The sequence below is a fragment of the Sorex fumeus genome, unplaced genomic scaffold (assembly GCF_029834395.1).
Source record: "Sorex fumeus unplaced genomic scaffold, SorFum_2.1 ptg000024l, whole genome shotgun sequence".
Taxonomy (NCBI): Eukaryota; Metazoa; Chordata; class Mammalia; order Eulipotyphla; family Soricidae; genus Sorex; species Sorex fumeus.
In genome coordinates this window covers 20,544,248-20,565,510 of record NW_026606081.1, presented here as the reverse complement: position 1 = coordinate 20,565,510, position 21,263 = coordinate 20,544,248, and the positions used below count along the sequence as shown (strand labels likewise).

The window sequence follows — 21,263 nt, the reverse complement described above, 5'->3', positions numbered from 1 at the left end:
TGCTAAGATCTGTTCATTAACCTCATTTTCTCCTTGTATTTCATCTGTAAGTAAAGCTTAGGCTTGCTTTAAAAAAGATGTATCCTGCTAAAATCCAGTATTAGGCAGTAATCCCAATGCTCTTGCTCAGTGCATTTGACATTCATCTTCTCTTCTAAGGAGAGAGCAAATCTGCCCACCTGAGTCATGTCTTGAATGCAATCACAAAATATGATTCTTAACACAAGCTGTTTTCTTCTGGGGATGGTAGTTGTAACAGTTCCTTGAAATTTAAGACGGAGAGTTGCCAAAAGTTCACAGCTCCCAAGCAAGGGACTGAGTCTTAGGAGAGGTACACTTCTTTAGGTCATGGAACAGAAGGCAGCTCCTTCCAGGTGTGATGAGAGCACAACTTCCTCTCCCAGCCCTCCAATTACCAAAGTGGAGGAGAAGACTTCGTTTTCCACTGATTCAAGTACTTCTGGGTCCCTACCTCCCTCTTCCTTTTTTGGTAAGTATCTGGCTTCCATAAATTCATGGCTACAGTAGAGATTTATGGCGCAGTAACTTTCAAATGTGTATTTTTAAAAATTCTGTCAGTGAGCAGCATTTCCCAGTTTTATATGCCCCCGCCCCCACCTTGCCCCCAAACAAGTTATTGGCAGCTCCATCAGATAGGACTGCAGGGTGCCTCTGTGAGTAGGGTCCATGCAGCAAGGTTGTCACTGGCACACTGGAGGGTCAGGAAGACTGGGTCTGTCCAGTGTCTTACAACAGCTGTTGAAGGGGCTTACCAGCTAGCCCTCACAGCTTCAATGTCACTCACCAAATTCTGAGCCAGGCATATTCCAAAAATCTGAGAAAGAAAGAACAAGGATCAGACTGTGAAATCTTAACATCACTGAGCTTTCACTGAGCTACTGAACTCCATGTTCTACTTTAGTATTAAATTTTAAATGTAATTCCTATACTATAATATCAATATTTTTAATGTACACCTCAGCATTTTCAGTTACCAAAGGATGTGCTCCTTTACTACTGTCTAATTCTAGAGTACTTTCATTAGCTGCATGCAAGGAAAACTACTCATAAGCGGTCACTCCCAATCCCCACCTCTATACTCCTGGCAAACCTCTTATTAGCTTTCTGTCCCAATGACTTTGCCAATTCTGAACATTTCAAATAAAGAAAGAGTACATTGACTTTCATGCTGATTTATTTTGCACACCAGAACATTTTCTCTTTTCTTATTGAATCACCGTGAGATACAGTTACAAAGCTTTAATGATTGAGTTTCAGTCAAACAATGATCGAACAACCATCCCTTCACCAGTGTACATTTAACACCACCAATATCCCCAGTATCCCTCCTGCCACCCCTCCCCCTGCCCCAATGGCAGACAATTTCCCTCTTAGTTTCTATTTTGGGGCATTATGGTTTGCAAAAGAGCCACCAATATGGCAGTGTTAAGAAGGATGAGGAAGGAGAGGCTGATAAAATCTCAGGGCTGATCTACGCTGCCAAAACAAAGGACAATTTTTGACTGTCTGTACTTTCAATACATGTACACTGGCATTGGATGCATCCATCGAGGACCTGATGCTGCAAGCACGAAAGATCAATACAGCATCACTGGTCTGACCGAGACAAGAAGGCATCAATCAGATCATGCTGCTTTTGACACTGGAGAAGAACTGTTCCTCGAAACATGTGACAAAAGAGGAATCGGAGGTGTCGGTGACCTTGTCAACACGAACTTGGCCATGAGCACTGATTCGTTCGAATGCCTAACAACCCGAATCGGATGATTACACTTGAACAGATGTGGCTCACTGCCGGCAGTTTCTATCTTCGTTGTCTACACACCAACATCCAATTATGATGGAGAAATTTAGAAGTTCTACATGAAGCTGGAGAAGTTCGGTAAAGAAGACCACACCTTCTGCAAGATCATTGCCGGTGATTTTAATGTCAAGATAGGACCAAGAAGATCAGCCTAAGATCTCCACATTGGCACCCATGGCCTAGAATGGAACGAACAGGGTGAGAGACTGTCTGAGTTCATCATGTTGACCAATACCATCCACGGTAACTCAAAATTTCAGAAGGCTGAATCTGAATGTTGGACATGGGAGTCTCCCTGTGGACGGTTCCACAACGAAATTGACCACATCATATTCAATCGACGTTCTTGCCTGACCGATGTTGCTGTTGTCCCAAAATTCCAAATGGGATTGGACCACCGTCTCCTTCGTGCAAAATTCTACTTCACAGAGCGGGGAGAAAGGGCTGCAAAGTTTAAGAAGATAACTCCCAGAACGACCACCAACTGGGAGCTCTTTGGCACTACTGCGGCAACACTGGAAAATGCTGTCATTGACAACACTGACGAGGAATATGATCGACTGGTTCAGCACCTTCCATGACTGTGCAAAGAATGCCGAGAGATAACCACAAAAAGACATCTATATTCGAAAACTCTTGAGCTCATTCGCCAACGTGGCTTGGCTCAAGCCTTAGGCAACCGCAAGTGAACATCCGAGCTTGCAAAGCAGTGCAGAGAAGCGATAAAGGAAGAACGCAAAGAGTAGCAGTGCTGGCAGATGTGGCAGAAGCTGGGAAAAGCATTCACAATGCCCAACTGTCCTTCGCCAACTACAAGACCAAGATGACTGCCCTCTGACGTCCTGGTGGATCTATCACATCTTCCAGAAGGGCAATGGAGAAGATTATCCATGACTTCTATTCAGATCTCTTCGATAGTCATGTCCACCTGCCCACATAGCAAATTCCACAGGATGGATATGTTGTTCCCAGTGTTCTCCCTTCTAAAATCTGACACGCCATTTCGTCAGTAAAGAAGCAAACAGTACCTGGCCCAGACAAGGTCAGACCCAAACTCCTTAAGAACCTGCCACCAGTACTCATTAATACACTGGCTCGGCTCTTCACACGCTACCTGTCTGAATGCAAGGTTCCATCCCAATGGAAAACCAGCAGGACTGTACTACAGTATAAGAACGGAAATATCCACAACATTGGCAACTATTGACAAATCTGCCTATTGTCTGTCATCTACAAGCTGTTCACTTGAGTCATCCTGAATAGGATTGGAGAACACTAGATGAAGGACAACCATGAGAGCAAACTGGGTTCCAAAAAGGATTCAGCACGATCGACCATATCCACACGATAACCAAGCTCTTTGAGGTTTCTTGGGAGTTCAAGGTGCTGCTCTGCCTAACGTTCATTTATTTAAAGAAGGCCTTTGATTCTATTGAGACTGAAGTGGTCATCAAGGCCCTAGCCAAACAGGGCGTTCAAACTCAATACATCAGGGCCCTCCATGAGCTGTATTGTGGATTCACTACCAGGATCTCATCATTCTACAGGCATGTTATCACTGACATCAAGAGAAGGGTTCGGCAGGGTGATACCATTTCACCAAAACTTCAGTGCTACCCTCGAGAATGTCATACGATGACTGGAATGGGAAGGAATGGGAGTGAAGATAGATGGTTGGTAACTATATCACCTCCGCTTTGCTGATGACATCATTCTAAAAACACTAAACATCAGCCAAGCGGCACAAATACTGGCTGACTTTGACCATGAGTGTGGAAAGGTCGGACTCCAGCTGAAATCTCACAAAAACAATGTTTATGAGAAACGGTCTCATTCCTGATTCACTCTCAACGGGACGAACATCTTTGAATGCAACAGTTATGTGTACCTAGGTCGAGAAGTCAACATGACAAATGACCTGGCACCTGAGTTGCGCAGAAGGAAGAGAGCTGCTTGGAACGTCTTCAAGAGTATAGAAGAAATAGCTAAGAGGATGAAGAACCTCCAGCTCTGGGCACATCTCTTCAATTCCATTGTTCTTCCTGCATTAACATATGCCTCAGAGACCTGGGCCCTACGAAAACAGGATGAGAACGCTATTCAGGTCTCCCAAAGAGGAAACGAAAAAGCCATGCTTGGAGTTTCATGTTTCACTCAAATGAAAGAAAGAATCCAGAGTTCTGACCTCCGTTGACGATCAAGAATCAGGGACGCTGTCTCATTTGCCAAGGTGTCAAAAATCAGATGGACTGGACACGTAATGAGCTTTGGAGACAACCACTGGACTAGAGCCATTACCGACTGGATTCCATGGGATGTCAAAAGACCGTGTGGCTGCCCACATACAAGATGGTCAGACTTCTTCGTCAAGACCCTGAACGATCGGTTTGTCTCTTCATGTTCCTAGAATGAACAGACGCCATTGGGCTACACTAGCACGCGACGGGGATGAATGGACACGTTTCTGGTGCCCGCTCGAGCAATCAATGATTAACGAGATGTCAAGTGATCAAGTGAGGTATGGGCTCTAAATTCCTTCTTTTGACTATGGATACCAGTTGGTTCAGCACCGTTTATTGAAAGATTACTCATTCCTCATTGACAGATCTTGCTTTTGTAGTCTAACTAAAAATCAGTAAATCTTTAAAAATTTTTCTCCTGAACTTTCATTTCTATTCCACTGATAAGTCCAATCTGACACTGGCACGTATGCTCTTGATTACAGTCACTTTGAAGTCGCTTTGAATTTTCTAACTCTGTTCTCTTTTAGGTTTGTTTGCTAAATATTCTGGGGCTTTACATTTCCATGGGCATTTGAGAATCACCTTGTCCATTCTGCAAGAAAGGCTAGTGGAACACTGCTACAGATTTCAATAAATATCAATAAATTTGTATATCAATATAAGGTGTATTTCTACCTTCAAAATATTGAGTGTTCCCAACAGTGAATAGAGTATGTCTTTCCATTTAAGTCTCCTTTTCTTTCTTTATCAATTTTGCCCCATTATTACTCTCTAAGAAAACTGTTATGTCTCTTGCAAATCAAAACAACAATGAGATATCATCTCACACCACAGAGACTGGCACACATTCAAAAGAACAAAAGCAACCAGTGCGGGCTTGGATGTGGGGGAAAAGGGACACTCTCATTGTTGGTGGGAATGACCGCTAGTCCAGCCTTTCTGGAAAACAATATGGACAGTCCCTCAAAAACTAGAAACTGAGCTTCCAGATGACCCCACAATACCACTTCTGGGACTATATCACGAGGATGCAAAAAGAGCACAGTAGAAATGACATCTGTACCTATATGTTCATTGCAGCACTGTTCACAGTAGTCAAAATCTGAAAACAATCCAAGTACCTTAGAACAGATGAGTGGTTGAAGAAACTTTGGGACATCTACACAGCGGAATACTATGCAGCTGTCAGGAGAGATGAAGTCATGAAATTTGCTTATAAATGGATAGACATTGAGAGTATCATGCTAAGTGAAATGAGTCAGAAAGAGAGGGACAGACATAGAAGGACTGCACTCATTTGTGGAGTATAAAACAACATAACATGAGGCTGACACCTAAGGATAGTAGATACAAGGGACAGATAGATTGCTCCGTAGCTGGAAGCCTGCTTCATGAGCAAAGGGGAAAAGGCAGCTGGAATAGAGAAGGGATCACTAAGAAAAAGATGGATGGAGGAGTTGGTCGGGGTGGGAGATGTGTGCAGAAAGTAGATAATGGACCAAACATGCTAACCTCTCAGTATCTGCATTGCAAATCATAATGCCCAGAAGTAGAGAGAGATTATGGGGAAATCATGTCTGCCATGGAGGCAGGGAGAGGATGGGGGGGATATACCGGGGGTATTGGTGGTGGGGAATGTGCACTGGTGGAGGAATGGGTGTTTGATCATTGTGTGATTGTAACCCAAACATGAAAGCTTGTAACTATCTCACAGTGGTTCAATAAAATTAAAATGATAATAATCGGAGAGCCCGGCAAGCTACCGAGAGTATTCGATATGCCAGACACAGTAATAATAATAATAATAATGTAAAAACCAGGCATTTGCCACAATATCACCTGCAAAAAAAAAAAAAAACAACAACAACAACAAAAAACCTGTTATGTCTCCAATGATGAAAGGCCAGCTTTTATGATTGGTTGGGAGGAAAAATGGGTGCTTCCTTCCCTCACTAATGATAAAGTATCCAGAGAGAGAAAGGGGAACTACATGTCTGTGAAACTCCAGAGCTATGGCTGTGCCACGGGAGCCTCCTTGTGACTGTCCTGCTGCCTGGCTCTCACAACTCAGCATGACTGAGACCATAGACATACCAGAATGCCAGGAGAAAACTTCCAATTTGACCCTTACTTTACATCTTCAAAAGGAAAAAAATTCTTTCTGAAATGTTCCACAAAGTAGCAACAAAAATCAGAGATTAAATAAAACATAAGTCAGGAGGTTTGAGTATGTCACCCAGCCCTGTCCTGTGAGGGGCATTTCCCTGTCATGGCCACAAGGGACACTCATCTCACCTGCAGCAAAGCAATGCCAATGAAAATTCCAGCCACAATGGTCAGATTATCCTGCAACCACTTCTCAAATTGGGGCACGCAGCCTTTGGTGTAGATTACAATCTGCTGGTCAACTTCCTTCAGGAGGGAAGAAGAAAACAAGTATCACCACACATGTTCAAAGACCTCAAAACCCCTGTGCTAAGTGACAAGATGAGATTGGACTTACTGGTCTCTGCCTGGTGTCATAACCACACTGAGTGTTGATGACATCTTCCTGGTTAGAGAAGAAAATAAAAAAGAGAAACCATATTAGAAAGTCCACAGAAGGGTTAACAGACGATTCTAATTATATAAATGCCAGTAATGAAGGGTACATAGGCACACAGACATCCCAGAAACTATATTAAACACATTTATAATTAAGCCAATGTAATACAATAACCCTTGAAAGTAGATATTAAAATATACCATTTTTTACAAATGAGGAAACCTGAGGCTCGGGAAACATCAGAATCCATACGTAGGAGACTCAACATTTAAAAAGTCATCTCCAAGATCAACAAAGAGTTTTCATTAAACAAAAAAATAAATAGAAAATAAATAAAAATAAAAAGTTATCTCCTCTAGAATCTTACAGACTTTGGAAAATGGAGAGAGATATGATCATGGATGCAGGGCACAATGACCACCTTCACGTGTATACTTTATAATGGAGTTCTCCTTTATAGTCTTACTTCTAAATTATTTAAATTTCTTTCCAGTGAAAGTGCATTACTTTGACAATTAAAGGCAAAACTGTGCCATCGAATACCTTAGTATCTCACAGGGCCTAATAAGAAACATGGATTCCACTGTTTGGGGACTGTTTATTTTTCCCCTCTACAGGGGATGAGACAGGTTTTATAGCTTAGCATTTATGGAATCCAAAATATCTACCCCAAGGACCCATAGTTGAAAGGGGGAGGCATAATGACATAATGCCATCTGAGAATCTTCAAAATTATTCTATGAGAATATCCGATAGAGTTGAACTAGAGTCACACCAGAATGGCTCTCCTCGGACTCTTAGAGAGAGGGAGAAAGAAACTCGTCAGTAGAAAAAGGCCAGGGGAGAACAGCTCCCACTGACTCTCAATCTCTTTCAGACACAGTAAAAGCCTGGGGTAACCACACACCATGGGAAGCTTCAGGGAAATTCTGCTTTTCCACCTCAAGACTGTAACCCCTTTTAAAAGGCCTACACCCTCCACTGGGAGAGGAAACAGCCACTATGATCTCAACATCTGCAGTCTCTGCTGTGGGAGAAGGATCAACAGTCACATGTTGGAGAGTGCAGAAGGGGAAGAAAAGGACAGGTACGGTGGTATGTGGCTCATATCTGTCACTAAACTCTCAGCTCTGGATTTCACTTACAACAGTGGAGCTGCATAAGTAGTTTCTTATATCAGGTTTTAAATGTATACCAAATACAATTAAAACCATGATGAATGGGAGTGACAAACACTTTGATGATCTTTCTTACCCTTATTATTTTTGTATTTCATACAAAATAATACAAACTGTAGTTCCTGTACTGATTATAACCCAGAAGGCTGCAATCACAGATTGCAGCTGTGATGTTCTTTCATAGCAGTCGAGTCCTATGCTGTCTCAAACTCATGATACTTTTCCTAGAACTAAGCCAGGAAGGAAAGGACTACTAACCCAAGCCACTGCAGAGAGCTCTTATACAAGCCAGTCCTTCTCAAAAGAAGGAATTACAGGTCATACAGATGCACTGTCTGGCAATGTGAGCATGGGAAATTTACTTAAACGCCATGATTTCACCTGAAAAGGGAAGATAATGGTGGTGTCAGCCTCTATAAGTGTTTTAACTGAAATGAGCTGATGCACAAAAATGAACAGATGAGGAGCCAGCACATGTTATAAAGCTAATGCCACAGTCAACCTTCATTCTGGAAAGATCTGAGTACCAACCCCCCTAAAAAAGCTACAAGTGTGGACAGCAGCTAAGAGTTTCCATACAAAGAAACAAAAAACCAACCAACCAAACAAAAAAACATGCTCATCCCCTCTACCACCATCCTTCCTAGCAAGAAGCACAGATTTGCGGCGTCACTTACTGCAGGGTCTTTCGTACAGCAGGAGAAGGGCACACCACAGCGCTCACGACTAGCATTGGAATCTGTGCAATTGAAGTAAATATTTAGGTTCCAATCATCTGCTCCAAAAGCCCCACAGCACTGCCACTAGAGCAAACAGGAGAAAATTAGGACTTACAGTAGAGGCAATTGATACTCAGCTTCTGCCCATGCAAAACATTCTCTCTGTCCCAGAATGAAGTTTTAAACTAAACTGAAGCTAAACAGCCCCTATAAAAGTGTCCCAAGAAGGGGGGTATGGTGCTGCCAGCAAGTCAATCTGTACCTGTGAGGCGAGAGCATCAGCAGCCTGATGGTGCCTTCAGATTTCTAGATACCCCAAAATTGCTGCTGTGCCTTTGGCCAGACCCCAAAAACTTGGGGCAAAGTTTATCAAGAAAGTAAACGGCCAAAAGTCAGGTATGTGGGAGACACACCCCAGCTCAGCTATATAATTGGAGGCAAGGCCTCTCTGGTTCTGATCGAACTGCTTAATCACCATGATCCCAGAAACTCAGAAACAAATATCGAAACCCAGTGGCTTTTGGCAGAGATACGTCCAGACCCCGCAATAGGTTACTGTCATTGGGCCATTCCAGGGGGGAAAAGGGTGCTGTCCCTCTGCCTGCTCCCCCTTGGCAGCTCGGTGGTCACCATCCTCCAGCGGTCATTGGACAGTCAGGTTTGGGGCCACAGTGACAAGATATGCGGGGCCTCACAGGATGGGAGTGGAGCTGGCCCTTTACTCCCCACCCCAATGAGATCCCGAGTCACCGCCCACGAATGGCCTCTCTGGCTCCTGATCAAGCTGCTTAATGACCATGATACCAGAGATTCATGAAGAAATCTCGGAACCCAACAGGTTTTGGCAGAAATCCCTCCAGATTTAATTGTTAATATTTCGGAATTCCAAAACTGTGTGGCCACTACTGCGGCTGCACGACATCATATGTTATTCATAACCGGCAATAGAAAACAAATTGTCTATTGTTGCCTTTTCGGCAGATCTCAGTGTTGGGGTAAAATCCCAAATAATAATGGTGGGTCTGGTGTCAAAATATTGAATGTAATCAAAGTAGAGAGAGAGTAATGTGGAAATCATCTGCCTCGCAGGTAGGGGGAGGGTGTGGAATGGGGGAAATACTAGGGTTTTTGGTGGTGGAAAATGGGCACTGGTGAAGGGATGGGTGTTTCATTGTATTAACAAGACTTAAACCCGAAGGCTTTGTAACTGCTGTCATGGTGATTCAATAAATAAAACTATAAAAAAAGGAAAAATAAATGTGTCCCAAGAAATTAAGGCTAAAGGTTTTTACAACTGTATTGGCATAAGACTTGCACAGTTAAAACAGCCCAGCATGTTATGACGAAAAAGAGAGAGTAATACAGGGGGCTCTTGAGAACTGGATCTACTTGGCTTGGGCATGTATAGGAAAATTCAATCAGACACAACAGAATTACTGTCTGAAGCAGACAACTGTGGTTGTGGGAGTACGACAGAGAGGCTCACTTTGCATATTCTCGATTTCTACAACGGAATAGGTTTAAAATTTCATTGACTGTCAATGGAATACTATAACTACAATTTTTAACATGTGACATGTGACCATCAACACAATCACCATAATATATTCATTACTTCCAAAGTTGCAAAGACTTATTCTTCATTCTACATTTCTGCTGATTTTTTGTTTTCCCTTTTACTTTTTGGCTTTTTGCGGCCACACCTGGCAATGTTCAGACCTTACTCCTTGCTCTGCACTCAGGGATCACTCCTAGTAAATAAAGGATCATATGGGCTGCCAGGGATTGAACCTGGGTCAGCCACGTGCAAGGCAATGCCCAACATGCTGTACTATTATTGTTCCAGCCCCTGCTCTAAATTTTTTTAAACAAAAGTATGTCTTTTCTCTTTCAACTAAAAAAAGTAATAATCTAATTAACATAATAAATTGAGATATTAAAGGCAAAGTTTCTTAAACTGGGGCTGATTCGTAGCTTGCTTTCTCATTAAACGTCTCCACACCCTGGTACAGGTCTTCTCTTGGAGCTAAATAAGTATCAAATATTGGCTGTTCCAAGGTTTTTAAGAATAAAAATTCTACTTCAAAACACTAAACTCCATGACAGAAAGATAAAATCACATGAGGTAGGAGTATTTCCACATACAATGGAGGTGTTTATAAATCTCCCTGTAATTCCTAGTTCTCCCAAGGCCTGGCCATTGCATATCCAGGTTTGCCTAAAAAGCAAAGATCTTAGCCTACTACTATAAGATCTGGCATTAAGACTAGTCTGCAGGACAAATTTACAAGTGTAAGTTTGCATTCATGTGGCCTAATAAAAGGGTGAAACCTGCCATGATGAAAGGAGACATTTCACACCTGAGCACAGTTATTCCAGGACTGTCTGCTGCCACCAAACAAAACAAGCATAAAGCGACCCCCACACAAGTGTGCTGTGGCCCTTTTCCTTCTTTCCTAAGGGGACTCTACTGACTCTGGAAACCTTTGCAACTAAAAGTCAGCATGGGTCCTCTGGGTTTCTGTTTGCCCTCCACATGCATCCAAGCCAAGAACAACACTGTCTAAAGTGATTAGCTTATGCCAATTTTCAGTGTGTGCCAACTTTCAGTGCACGTGAATAAACACCTGCCATTTCATTTAAGAAAATAGCATATTTAGAAAATCATAGTTGCCTAACAGGAAATCACACACATCTTATTAGGAGCCAAAACACCCTATAAATTAAATAGCTATTCCTTTCATTTCTTTTTCTTTTTTTGTTGTGTGTATGTGGGGGTGTGGGGCAAGTGCCATACACAGTGGTATATGGGGCTGCTCCTTCTGAAGGAGCACTCCTGGAGGTGCCATGGGATCATGTGGTGCTCTGACTTAAACCTAGAGTCCAACACATGCATGCAAAGCACATACTACAGCACTTTGTGCCGTTCCTCCAGCCCTAAACAGGGTTGTTGTTATGTCCACTAAGCTGTAGGGAGACTACATCAAGGTTTAATTTGTCCAAGATCATCTAGCTGACCCTTAGCTTCTATTATCGGGGATTCTGAGTTATATAGTACCTGCAACCCATCTGCTCTGCAGGGAACATCACCCGCCTGGTGGGGTGGTGCTATGCTGTTGTCTCTTCACTTGTTTGCAGACCCCAGCCAGGGAGTGTAGGGCCCTCACTCTCGGTTTTAACTCTACGTGCCAAAACATCTAGTTTACTGTTTACTGTTCTCCCGTTGTTCAATGATTTGCTCGAGCGGGCCAAGTAATGTCTCCATTTTGAGACTTGTTGTTACTGTGTTTGGCATATTGAATACATCACAGGTAGCTTGCCAGGCTTTGCCACATGGGTGAGATACTCTCGGTAGCTTGCTGGGCTCTCTGAGAGGGGCAGAGGAATTGAACCCGGCTCGGCCAGGCTGGCTGCTCACAAGGTAAATGCACTACCGCTGTGCTATCGCAGACATGTGCTATATTATTATAACTTTTAAAGTAATGCAAAGAACCTATATATAATAGCAAAGTAAAACTTACATAGCAAAACCATTTTCTTCATGTGCCAACAGGAACTGAGATTATGACCTTTCTGCTCAAGAATTTTCTTGCTGGTTTCTTTAACTTATTTGAAAGTGAGGCAAGGGTGCAGATATCCAATCATAGAGTAACACAGGAAATAATAAACTCACAAGCAAACAAAACCAAGGCATCAAGGTCAGTGAGATAGGTTCCAGCTAATGAGGAGTGTTCACTGGGAACACTATTCCAAGAAGGTTTCCAAATTGAAAATAGGCTAAATTTAAACTTACATATTCCTGGGTGAAGTCTATGAGGTTTTGTAAATCAATGTCATCTCTGTATGCTCTGATGTTGTTGTTTATAAAAAAGTACAGCTGGTCTTTGATCCAGTCTTTGAAAACAAATGCCAGAACTCCAGCAGTGAGCTCCAAGAAGAAAATAATTCCCAGGAACACAGAAAACTAAGACAAAAGACACACACAAAGAGAATAGTTGTAAGCTATTTTTATCATATACAGTGAAATGATTCCTTCCAAAAGGTCTATAATTACACTGTGCTGTTACATATGTCCAAAGCATATCACTTTCAGTTTCTTAGGATTGAGTCAGAATGTTACAGTCCAAGAAAGAATTTTTTTAAAATAACCTTATAATTATAGAAGTGCTCCAGTGGTAATTAACCAACAAAGCCCATAAATAAACACAGACAATAGGAATGTCTCCTTAGACACATAATTTCTCCTGATTAATGTGGTGCCAGACACTTGACTGATATCCTCCCAGATCCTAAGCTTCAGTAAACTTTTGTAATGTTAAATTTTTGGGCCACACAGGCTGTTCTCAGGGCTTACATCTGACTCTGTGCCCAGAGTCACTCCTGGCAATGAAAGGGAACATGCATATGTGGTGCTGGGGATCTAACAAGGGTTGGCTGTTTGCAAGGCAAGCACTGAACCTCTGTAATATCTTTCTGGCCCTAAACATTTTTAATTATCATTAGCAATACCAATACATTCATAGTAAGCTTCTATCAATCTAGAAAAAAGGACAAAAAAATTGTATTCAAAGTCCACCCCAGAGTATGAGGCAGCCCCTCTTTCTGTTAAGTATCAATGCAGATATATAAATATGACAGCTACTGTACTACAGTCATGTGTCACTTAACAATAAACTGGTTGGAGCTGGAGCAAGAGCACAGTGGGTAGGGCGTTTGCCTTGCATGCAGCCAACCCGGGTTCCATTCCCAGCATCCCATATGGTCCCCCGAGCACCGCCAGGAGTGATTCCTGAGTACAGAGCCAGGAGTAACCACTGAGCATTGCCGGGTGTGACCCAAAAAGCAAAATAAATAAATAAATAATTTGGAAAGAATTATAAAAAAAAAAACAATAAACTGGTCGATGAATGGTGCTAGAGGTGATGGTGGACCTATTGGGATAAGCCATAGAGATCTCAGTGTGCTATAGGCTGTGCCATTTACATTTGTATAATTATATACTATGATGTTGGCACAGGATAAAAATCACTCAACAGTGCCTTTTTCAGAATAAATTCCCACTGTTAAAAGTGATATGACTGCTCAAAAGTAATACCAGTTCTCCTGATAAATTTTCTTGTAATACTACATAATATCCATTTCCAAATTTGAGCTCAAATTAAATTCTGATTGAATATTTGTCAGAGCCTTATATGCTCTAGCCCCTGCGGGCTAATTTCCAATTTCCAAAGGCGAGACATTGTCTTGATGGCTTTTTCACATGAAGCGGCACTTCTCTATCAATCTTTCTTGGTTTATCCATTTACCTCCCTCATTCTCCTGGCCTGTCCATAATGTGCTTCCAGACATTGGCTGATACCCTCCCAGATCCTAACCTTAAGTAAACTTTTGTAATGTAAAAAGGTAAAGGTAAAGGCCCTCCCGTTGATTGTCTATTTGCTCGAGCGGGCCCAGTAACGTCTCCATTGGAGACTTTGTTGTTACTGTGTCTGGCATATCGAATACTCTCGGTAGCTTGCCGGGCTCTCCGAGAGGGGCGGAGAAATCGAACTCGGGTCGGCCATGTTGGCCGCTTGTAAGGCGAACGCCCTAAGGAGAGAAATTATCTCAATATTATAAGGTGTCACTTATAATATTATAATGTATCTACACATTCTCCTCATGGGTCTGAGGTCATAGTTTCTGCTCAAAGAGTACTAAACAACACGGTACTTGTTTCTACTAAATGGATAAGTCATTTTAAATAAGCCAGGTCCTTGAGGGATCTAGTGATAACTCAAAGAACTAGAGTGCATACTTTTCATGCAGGAAGCCCGGATTAGATCACAACATTGCATGCTTCCCAAAGTGCCGAGCCAAAAATGGGCCCCAGAACCACCAGGTATGGTACAGGGTACAGAAACCCCTCCCCTATGTGCGCTTTCTCTCTCTCTCTCTCTCTCTCTCTCTCTCTCTCTCTCTCTCTCTCGTCTTTGAGATGGTACTGTTCTCTTCATCTTCAATAATGGATGTTTTTTATTAAGGAGCTAATTTAGAAAAAATGTATGCATGTCTGCCTTTTTAGTGAAGCCTAGAATCTCCAACTCCAAAAATAACAAAGTATATTAAAGGAGCTACATATATAAGCTAAACTGGAGACAAGAAAGTTATGGAAAGGATCCCTCATATATGGGCTAAAAGTGGAAAAATAGCAGCAATTGGCAAGTATGATCTAAGTGTAGAGCTGGGGAACTAGAAGCATTAGGGATGAAGGGTTGGCAAACCATGATTAGTGATGATGTACTATGGGGGGCTACAGATACCAATGCATAGGTGAGGAATGAGGTCAACATATTTGTGTTTGTGTGTGAGTAAATGAGAATTGAAATGGTTTTGTGTGTAAGAAGGATCCTATGTGAGGAGTGTAGTGATTGGTATGTGTACAGGGGTCATAATGGGGTGTAGAACAAGAAAATGGGGTGAGGCATTAAGAAAACACAAGCAGACTTATGGGAAAGAGAGGTTTCCACTGTGTGCTACCTCTGCTCTAAGGACTGGTTTTAAATGAAACACCCTAGGATTGCTCTTCAAGCTCAACTGTTCTCCCTTGGACAGGTACCTCGCTTGCTTGTCTGTTTCTTTGCTTGCTTATTTCTACTCTAGAGAGGCCCACGCTCTCTCTTGAACACATTCCCTCACTTTCTCTCCTCTCACATCTTCCTAAACAAGTTTTGTTCAATAAGAACTACCTTGCGTTACTTTAATTTTAAAAAAAAAATCCCTAGATAAGACTGTGTCAACAAAGGCTGGGGAAGAGTCTAGAAAAAGACAGTGTCCCGTCCATGCCTCTGTGGCCTTATCTCCTTCCATTCTGGAGAATATTAGTGAATGCCACTACCAGTCACACAGGCATTGGTGGATTGATGGTTACAAAAATCAGACCCATTTAAGGTACGTACATGTCCACTCATTAAGAAAACATCTCCAAGGGCTAGAGAGATAGTACCACAGATAGGGCATTTGCATCGCACAGGGCCAACATGGATTTCATCCCAACACCATGCAGGGTCCCCAGGGTCACACCAGGAGTGATCCTTGAGCACAAAGCCAGAAGTAAGCCCTGAACACTGATGAGTATGGCCCAAAAACAAAAAGAAAAAAAAAAAAGAAAAAAGAAAAATTCTCCAAAGGAAAGGTTTTCTCTTTTTTTCTCTCCTGGTCATACCTGTTTATAAGTAAGTAAGTAAGTAAAGGCCCTCCCGTTGATCATCGATTTGCTCGAGCGGGCCCAGTAACGTCTCCATTGGAGACTTTGTTGTTACTGTGTCTGGCACATCGAATACTCTCGGTAGCTTGCCGGGCTCTCCGAGAGGGGCGGAGGAATCGAACTCGGGTCGGCCATGTTGGCTGCGTGCAAGGCAGACGCCCTACCCGCTGTGCTATACCTGTTTATAATCTGATAAAATACTTCCTCCCAAAATATTCATGCCAACAGTCTTCCCATTAAACACCCCAAAAAGGGTCAATAACACTGATCACACAAAGGAGAACTTTGTACCAACAGAGAACAAGGGTGATTTGTATTTTACTGTTGTGCCACATTCACTAAATTTACTTGTGTAACAAATGTAATCTGGAAAAACCAAACAACCCCAGTATGTCTAATTTTTCTAAAGCATCTATCTGGACATCTCTGTGAAGGGAAGGAAATCATGTGAACAAAATCACTTATGGGTATGTATTTTGTACACACACCTTAACTCTAACTGTATTTTGAGGATTGAAACATGGGTCATGACATACACATTAAAACCCCCGTGGAGGTGTTGGTGCAAGTTGGAATGGTCTCGAGTATTTCCTGAAGGAAACGAACCACCTGAGCAAGATTTTTCCAGTGTCTCTGGTACCGTTTATTCTTGCCTGGACATAAGATAGCCTGCTGGTGTAAGGTGATTTCAAACTGACAGCAGAGTATGTTACTTACAAACTTGAGAAGGAAGGTGTTTTCCCGTAGAGCTCCAATACACCCAGCAAATCCCAAAATGAACATCACTCCTCCTACCACCAGGAAGAGCCAGACTGGGTCAAAGCCGCCGAGATCAGTGATGGAGGAGATGTTGGACAGAACTCCCTGGGAGGAGAAAAGAATACAATAGGTCCCAGGGTTCAGGGTCAATTATCCAATGTGAATAGATGATTACAATAGGACATTATCGTCAGAGAAAAAAACTCTAAATGGAATCTGTTTACTAGTAGTGACCAATACTTAAGAGACATTGCAAAAAAACAAAACAAAAACATGTGGAAAAAACTCGTTTCCTTCCAAGGTCTACATCATTCCATTTTGTGGTAAAACTATATAAAAGAAAATAAATGACGCTCCGCCCCCCAAAAAATTGTCATCTACTCTCTCATGAAAATGTGGATGCTGTCTTGATTTCTATAGCTCTAAATGTACGTGTTATTGAGTTAAAAACAGATCAAGAGAAAGGCATCCTTCCCCACACCCTGGAAGAAGTATTCCCAAATTCCAGAGCAGATATTTCAGACAAATGACTTCTTCAAGTCCTTGGCATTTGTCTAAAACCTGATAGAGCTAGAAACTAAAAGCTAGCACCGAAGTCAATCTCTGATGCAAGCAATTTTCCAGAAAGTAAGTGAATCCTAAGATTTCCCCTTCAGTTTCACAGAAGACCCTCTGAGGCTCAGTTCCAAATTCCACTTCAACAATTGTCCAACATTCAATTATTAGGATTATTTACTAATTATTGATTTTCATTATTTAGAAGCTGTAAGTATGATAAAATACCTGATTTTATCATTTCATTTTCTTATTACATTTGTTTTAAGCTATCAAATACCCAAGTATCATGGAATCATTAGCTATAAAGAAATAATATTTAATAATTTGCTTTCAAAGCACTCCTAATACTTAAGAAGTATAGAAAGTTTTCTTTTGATTAAAAAAATAATTAATTAAAAAGTAACTTTTGTGATATGGGGGGCCAGATCCAGCAATATGCAGGGGTTACTTCCAGCTCTGTCACTCCCAGCAGTACTCAGAAGACCATGTGATACTGGAGTAAACCCAATTCTCCCACATGTAAAGTATATGCTTGATGAGCTCTCTCTTTGACTCTCACATTATTTTATACATAAGGAAAACAGAACCAAAGTTGTGACACAACTAGTGACTTGGGTGTATATTGCAAGAAAAATACCTATGTGAAAAATATCTGCACTCCTATGTTCATGGCAGCTTTATTACAACAGTCAAGTATAAAAACACCCAAGTCAATGAATGAAATTGTGGTATATATTACATATCACTGTCACTGTCCTCCCACTGTTCATCGATTTGCTCAAGCGGGCCCAGTAACATCTCCATTGTGAGACTTGTTGTTAATGTGTTTGGCATATCGAATATGTCACGGGTAGCTTGCCAGGCTTTGCTGTGCAGGCAAGATACTCTCAGTAGCATGCCGGGCTCTCTGAGAGGGGCAGAGGAATTGAACCCAGGTCGGTTGGGTCGGCTGTGCATAAGGCAAACATCCTACCACTGTGCTATTGCGCTCTCTCTCTCTCTCTCTCTCTATATATATATATATATATATATATACATATACGTATATATATATGTATATATATATACACACACAGACACACACACATAAATATGTGACAAACACACAGATTTAGCCAAAAAAGGAAATATTGCCATTTGGAGCAACATGGATACATTGTGAGGATATCATGATAAGTGGAGTAAATCAGATATAGAAAGTCAAATCAGTTCTAAGATTTCATTTATATGTGACATCTTAAAAAAAACAAAAAGAAAAAAATTCTATCAACCCCCCCTCAAAAAAAATAAATAGTTCATTGACAGAGACAAGAGATTGGTGGTTTGGTTGATGGTGGGGGTGCAATATGGGTGAAAGTGATAAAAAAAAAAACCACAAATTTCCAAAATAAATGAGTAGTCATGTTTATGTAGAAATTTTTAAATACCAGGGGGGGAAATTAAATAAAGATATTATAGGCAACAGAAACCAAGAACTGGTCTTCAGTAAGAAGCTCACCCCAGGGAAGGGATGGGAAGCAAATCAGGATGATGGGGGCCCTGAGACAATGTTGGAAGGAAGTACGCTCTCTGGTGTGGGTGTGCTGAGGAACTGTGTTATGCAAGAAACTATCACTATTGGTGTTGTAAGCTACAGTGCCTATTTTTTTTATTTTTTAAAAGAAAATTGAAAAATTAAGTTTAAAAATGATACAGATAACACAGCAAAAAAGAATAAAACTATCATTTAAGTGAACAGAACAGGATATTAATATAAACAAATGAGGAAAGGGGGGCTTTAAAACTGTACAATTTAAATATAATGAAAAGGTCAAGGGTTTTAATAAAGTCACAGAGGATGAACTGACATTAGTAGAGCAGTTTGGAATGTGGATGACATCACCAATGAATGACAATCATACCCTCACATGCTTAGACCCATGGTTTGATCTAATACTGTGTGTGAACACTGAATACTGCATGGAATAAAGAAGCAGAGAAATACACAGAAAACAGAGTCACCATTTCACCACTGGCAAAGACTGCCAAAGAAGGTGGTCAGGCAAAAAGCAAGGCAACAAAAGCCCAATGTGGAAGGAGAGAAGTTTCTCCCACAAAAACCCTTTAACATGGTGTGAAGTTTTAGCATCTCCATGTGCTAGATTTCCTCATCGAGGGGACAGAGGGCTCTGAGAACATTTGAAACATAAAACTTTACAGAGAACCTAATTGTTGGACCAGTAGCTCTTTACTTGCACAAATGACAAAAAGGTGCATAGGTGGGAGAGAGAAGAGAGGCCAATTTCAACTGAGGCCTTTCTACCACCACTCTCCATCAACACGTCAGAGAGAGCTGCCAAGGGCGATGCTTTGTAGGGATCCCTACGCAGGAATCGGGATTCAATGACTTTTCAATTCCTCTCAGCTTAAGACTATACGAAGGTGGCCCAAATATAGCTCAGTGGCACTCAGGTAAAGAGGCTGTGCTTTTTAGGCATGAGGCCACAAATTCTAGAATCTCTCATGCTGAGTGCAATCCCAGGGGCACTGCCATCTGATATCCCGGTTCAGCAAGGACACATGTAATCTCAGGAGAACCATAACCAGTACACGCAAGCATGACAACTAAGTGTACACGCAAGTGTGCCACTGCACACTGCAATCAAATGTGCATGAGCAGGACTAAAGTGTGAAGACCTAATATGACAACAACAATGGAAAAGGAAGAATTTCAAAAATTTTTCTAAGACTTCTCCAATTTTGAACATGATTTTAATTTTTGTTGTTGCTGCTTGTTTTATAGTTGTTGTTGTTGTTCGGGGGGGGGGGGGGGGGAAGCCTTCCAAACAGTGGTCAGAAGGCCCAGGGACAACTCCTGGTGGCACTCAGCCAAATTAGCCAGAGGTTCAAAATGAGGGCAGAGGATAAAGTGCTGCTCTGGCTCTGAGGTGCTGCTGACCATCATGTCATCCTGGCAATGATCAGCGGCCTCCAGAGCTATCCCAATGATGTTTGAGGGAACCACATGATGCCAATGATTAAATCTGGGTCAGATGCATGCTAGGCATATGCCCTAATGGCCATATTATCTCTCGGCCCCTTAACATGATTTTTATGTACTCCTTTTATTGTTATTCCTCCTTTTCCATTCCTTTGTCATTAATTTGAAGACTACAGATTGTATATGCATTGGTTGTGTTATTACAGCAGGTATTACAGATCTGATTGTGGTGCTTGCACTCTTAGTCACAGTTTGCCAGGAATCCCATTATTTAATTGTGATGCTTGTGCATGTTCTGGTTGTAAAGCTCACTGAGGACCATGTATTCTATTGTGGTACCAGGGGTCCCAGAGGGCAAAGCTACTGAGACTTTGCATGTGGATGGCACCATGGACCAAACTCATGGCACTGTGCTTGCAAGGCTGGCACTGTTGCCACCGAGTCATCCCTAGTCTTTTTCTTTTAATTTTTATTAGTGAAACACCATGAGGTACAGTTGTAGACTTACAAATTTTTGTGCTTGGGTTTCAGTTATACAATGATCAAGAACCCATCCCTCCACCAGTGCCCATTCTCCATAACCACTAATCCCAGTATCCCTCCCATCCCCCATCCCCCCATCCCACCCTGCCTCTGTGGCAGGGTATTCCCTTTTGTTCTCTCTCTCCTTTTGGGTGCTGTGGTTTGCAAAAGAGGCACTGAGTGGCAATCATGTTCGGTCTATAGTCTACTTTCAGCATGCTTCTCCCATCCTGGGAAGATCCTCCCAACACCCTTTATTTGGTGCTCCCTTCTCTGAGATGCCTTTTCCCTTAGCATGTGTAGCTGGCCTCCAAGCCATGGAGTAAACCTCCTGGTACTTATCTAGGCTATTCTTGCATCCCTAGTCTTGATAGTCCCTCTTTGTAATGAATTCTTTGTGCTTTACATTCAAGTCTGAGCAAAGATAAGATAGGTCCCAAAATGTTTTCTGTGATCCACAGCTGTAAATAAAGAGTTCCCTGTGTAACATGATCAGTTATATGGATCACTCAAGCAAACAGGTAAACAAACCGATCAACACACCTGTGCCTACGATACCAAGACACTTCATTCTAAAAGGGCAAAAACAACAAAAGGTGGTATCCCAATTGTTCCCAGATGCCTAGATCATGGTTCCCACTGGGTTCAGTTCAGAGAATGAGAAGTTGGCTTCTTAGATAAACTCATT

At 41.8% G+C, this 21,263-nt stretch overlaps 1 protein-coding gene across 2 annotated transcripts in view; it reads right to left on the bottom strand.

Annotated features, from left to right (window-relative positions):
• Positions 1 to 237: 237 nt before the first annotated feature.
• Positions 238 to 21,263, bottom strand: part of TSPAN5 (tetraspanin 5) — a 194,291-nt gene continuing 173,265 nt past the window's right edge. For both annotated transcript variants that reach the window (XM_056113930.1, XM_056113929.1), the window contains 6 exons: positions 16,474 to 16,620; positions 12,304 to 12,474; positions 8,469 to 8,594; positions 6,572 to 6,619; positions 6,364 to 6,480; positions 238 to 835 (listed from right to left, as the gene is read on the bottom strand). In XM_056113930.1, the coding sequence (XP_055969905.1) occupies positions 770 to 835; positions 6,364 to 6,480; positions 6,572 to 6,619; positions 8,469 to 8,594; positions 12,304 to 12,474; positions 16,474 to 16,620 (675 nt within the window). In that variant the 3' untranslated portion in view covers positions 238 to 769. The remainder of the gene's footprint in view (positions 836 to 6,363; positions 6,481 to 6,571; positions 6,620 to 8,468; positions 8,595 to 12,303; positions 12,475 to 16,473; positions 16,621 to 21,263) is intronic.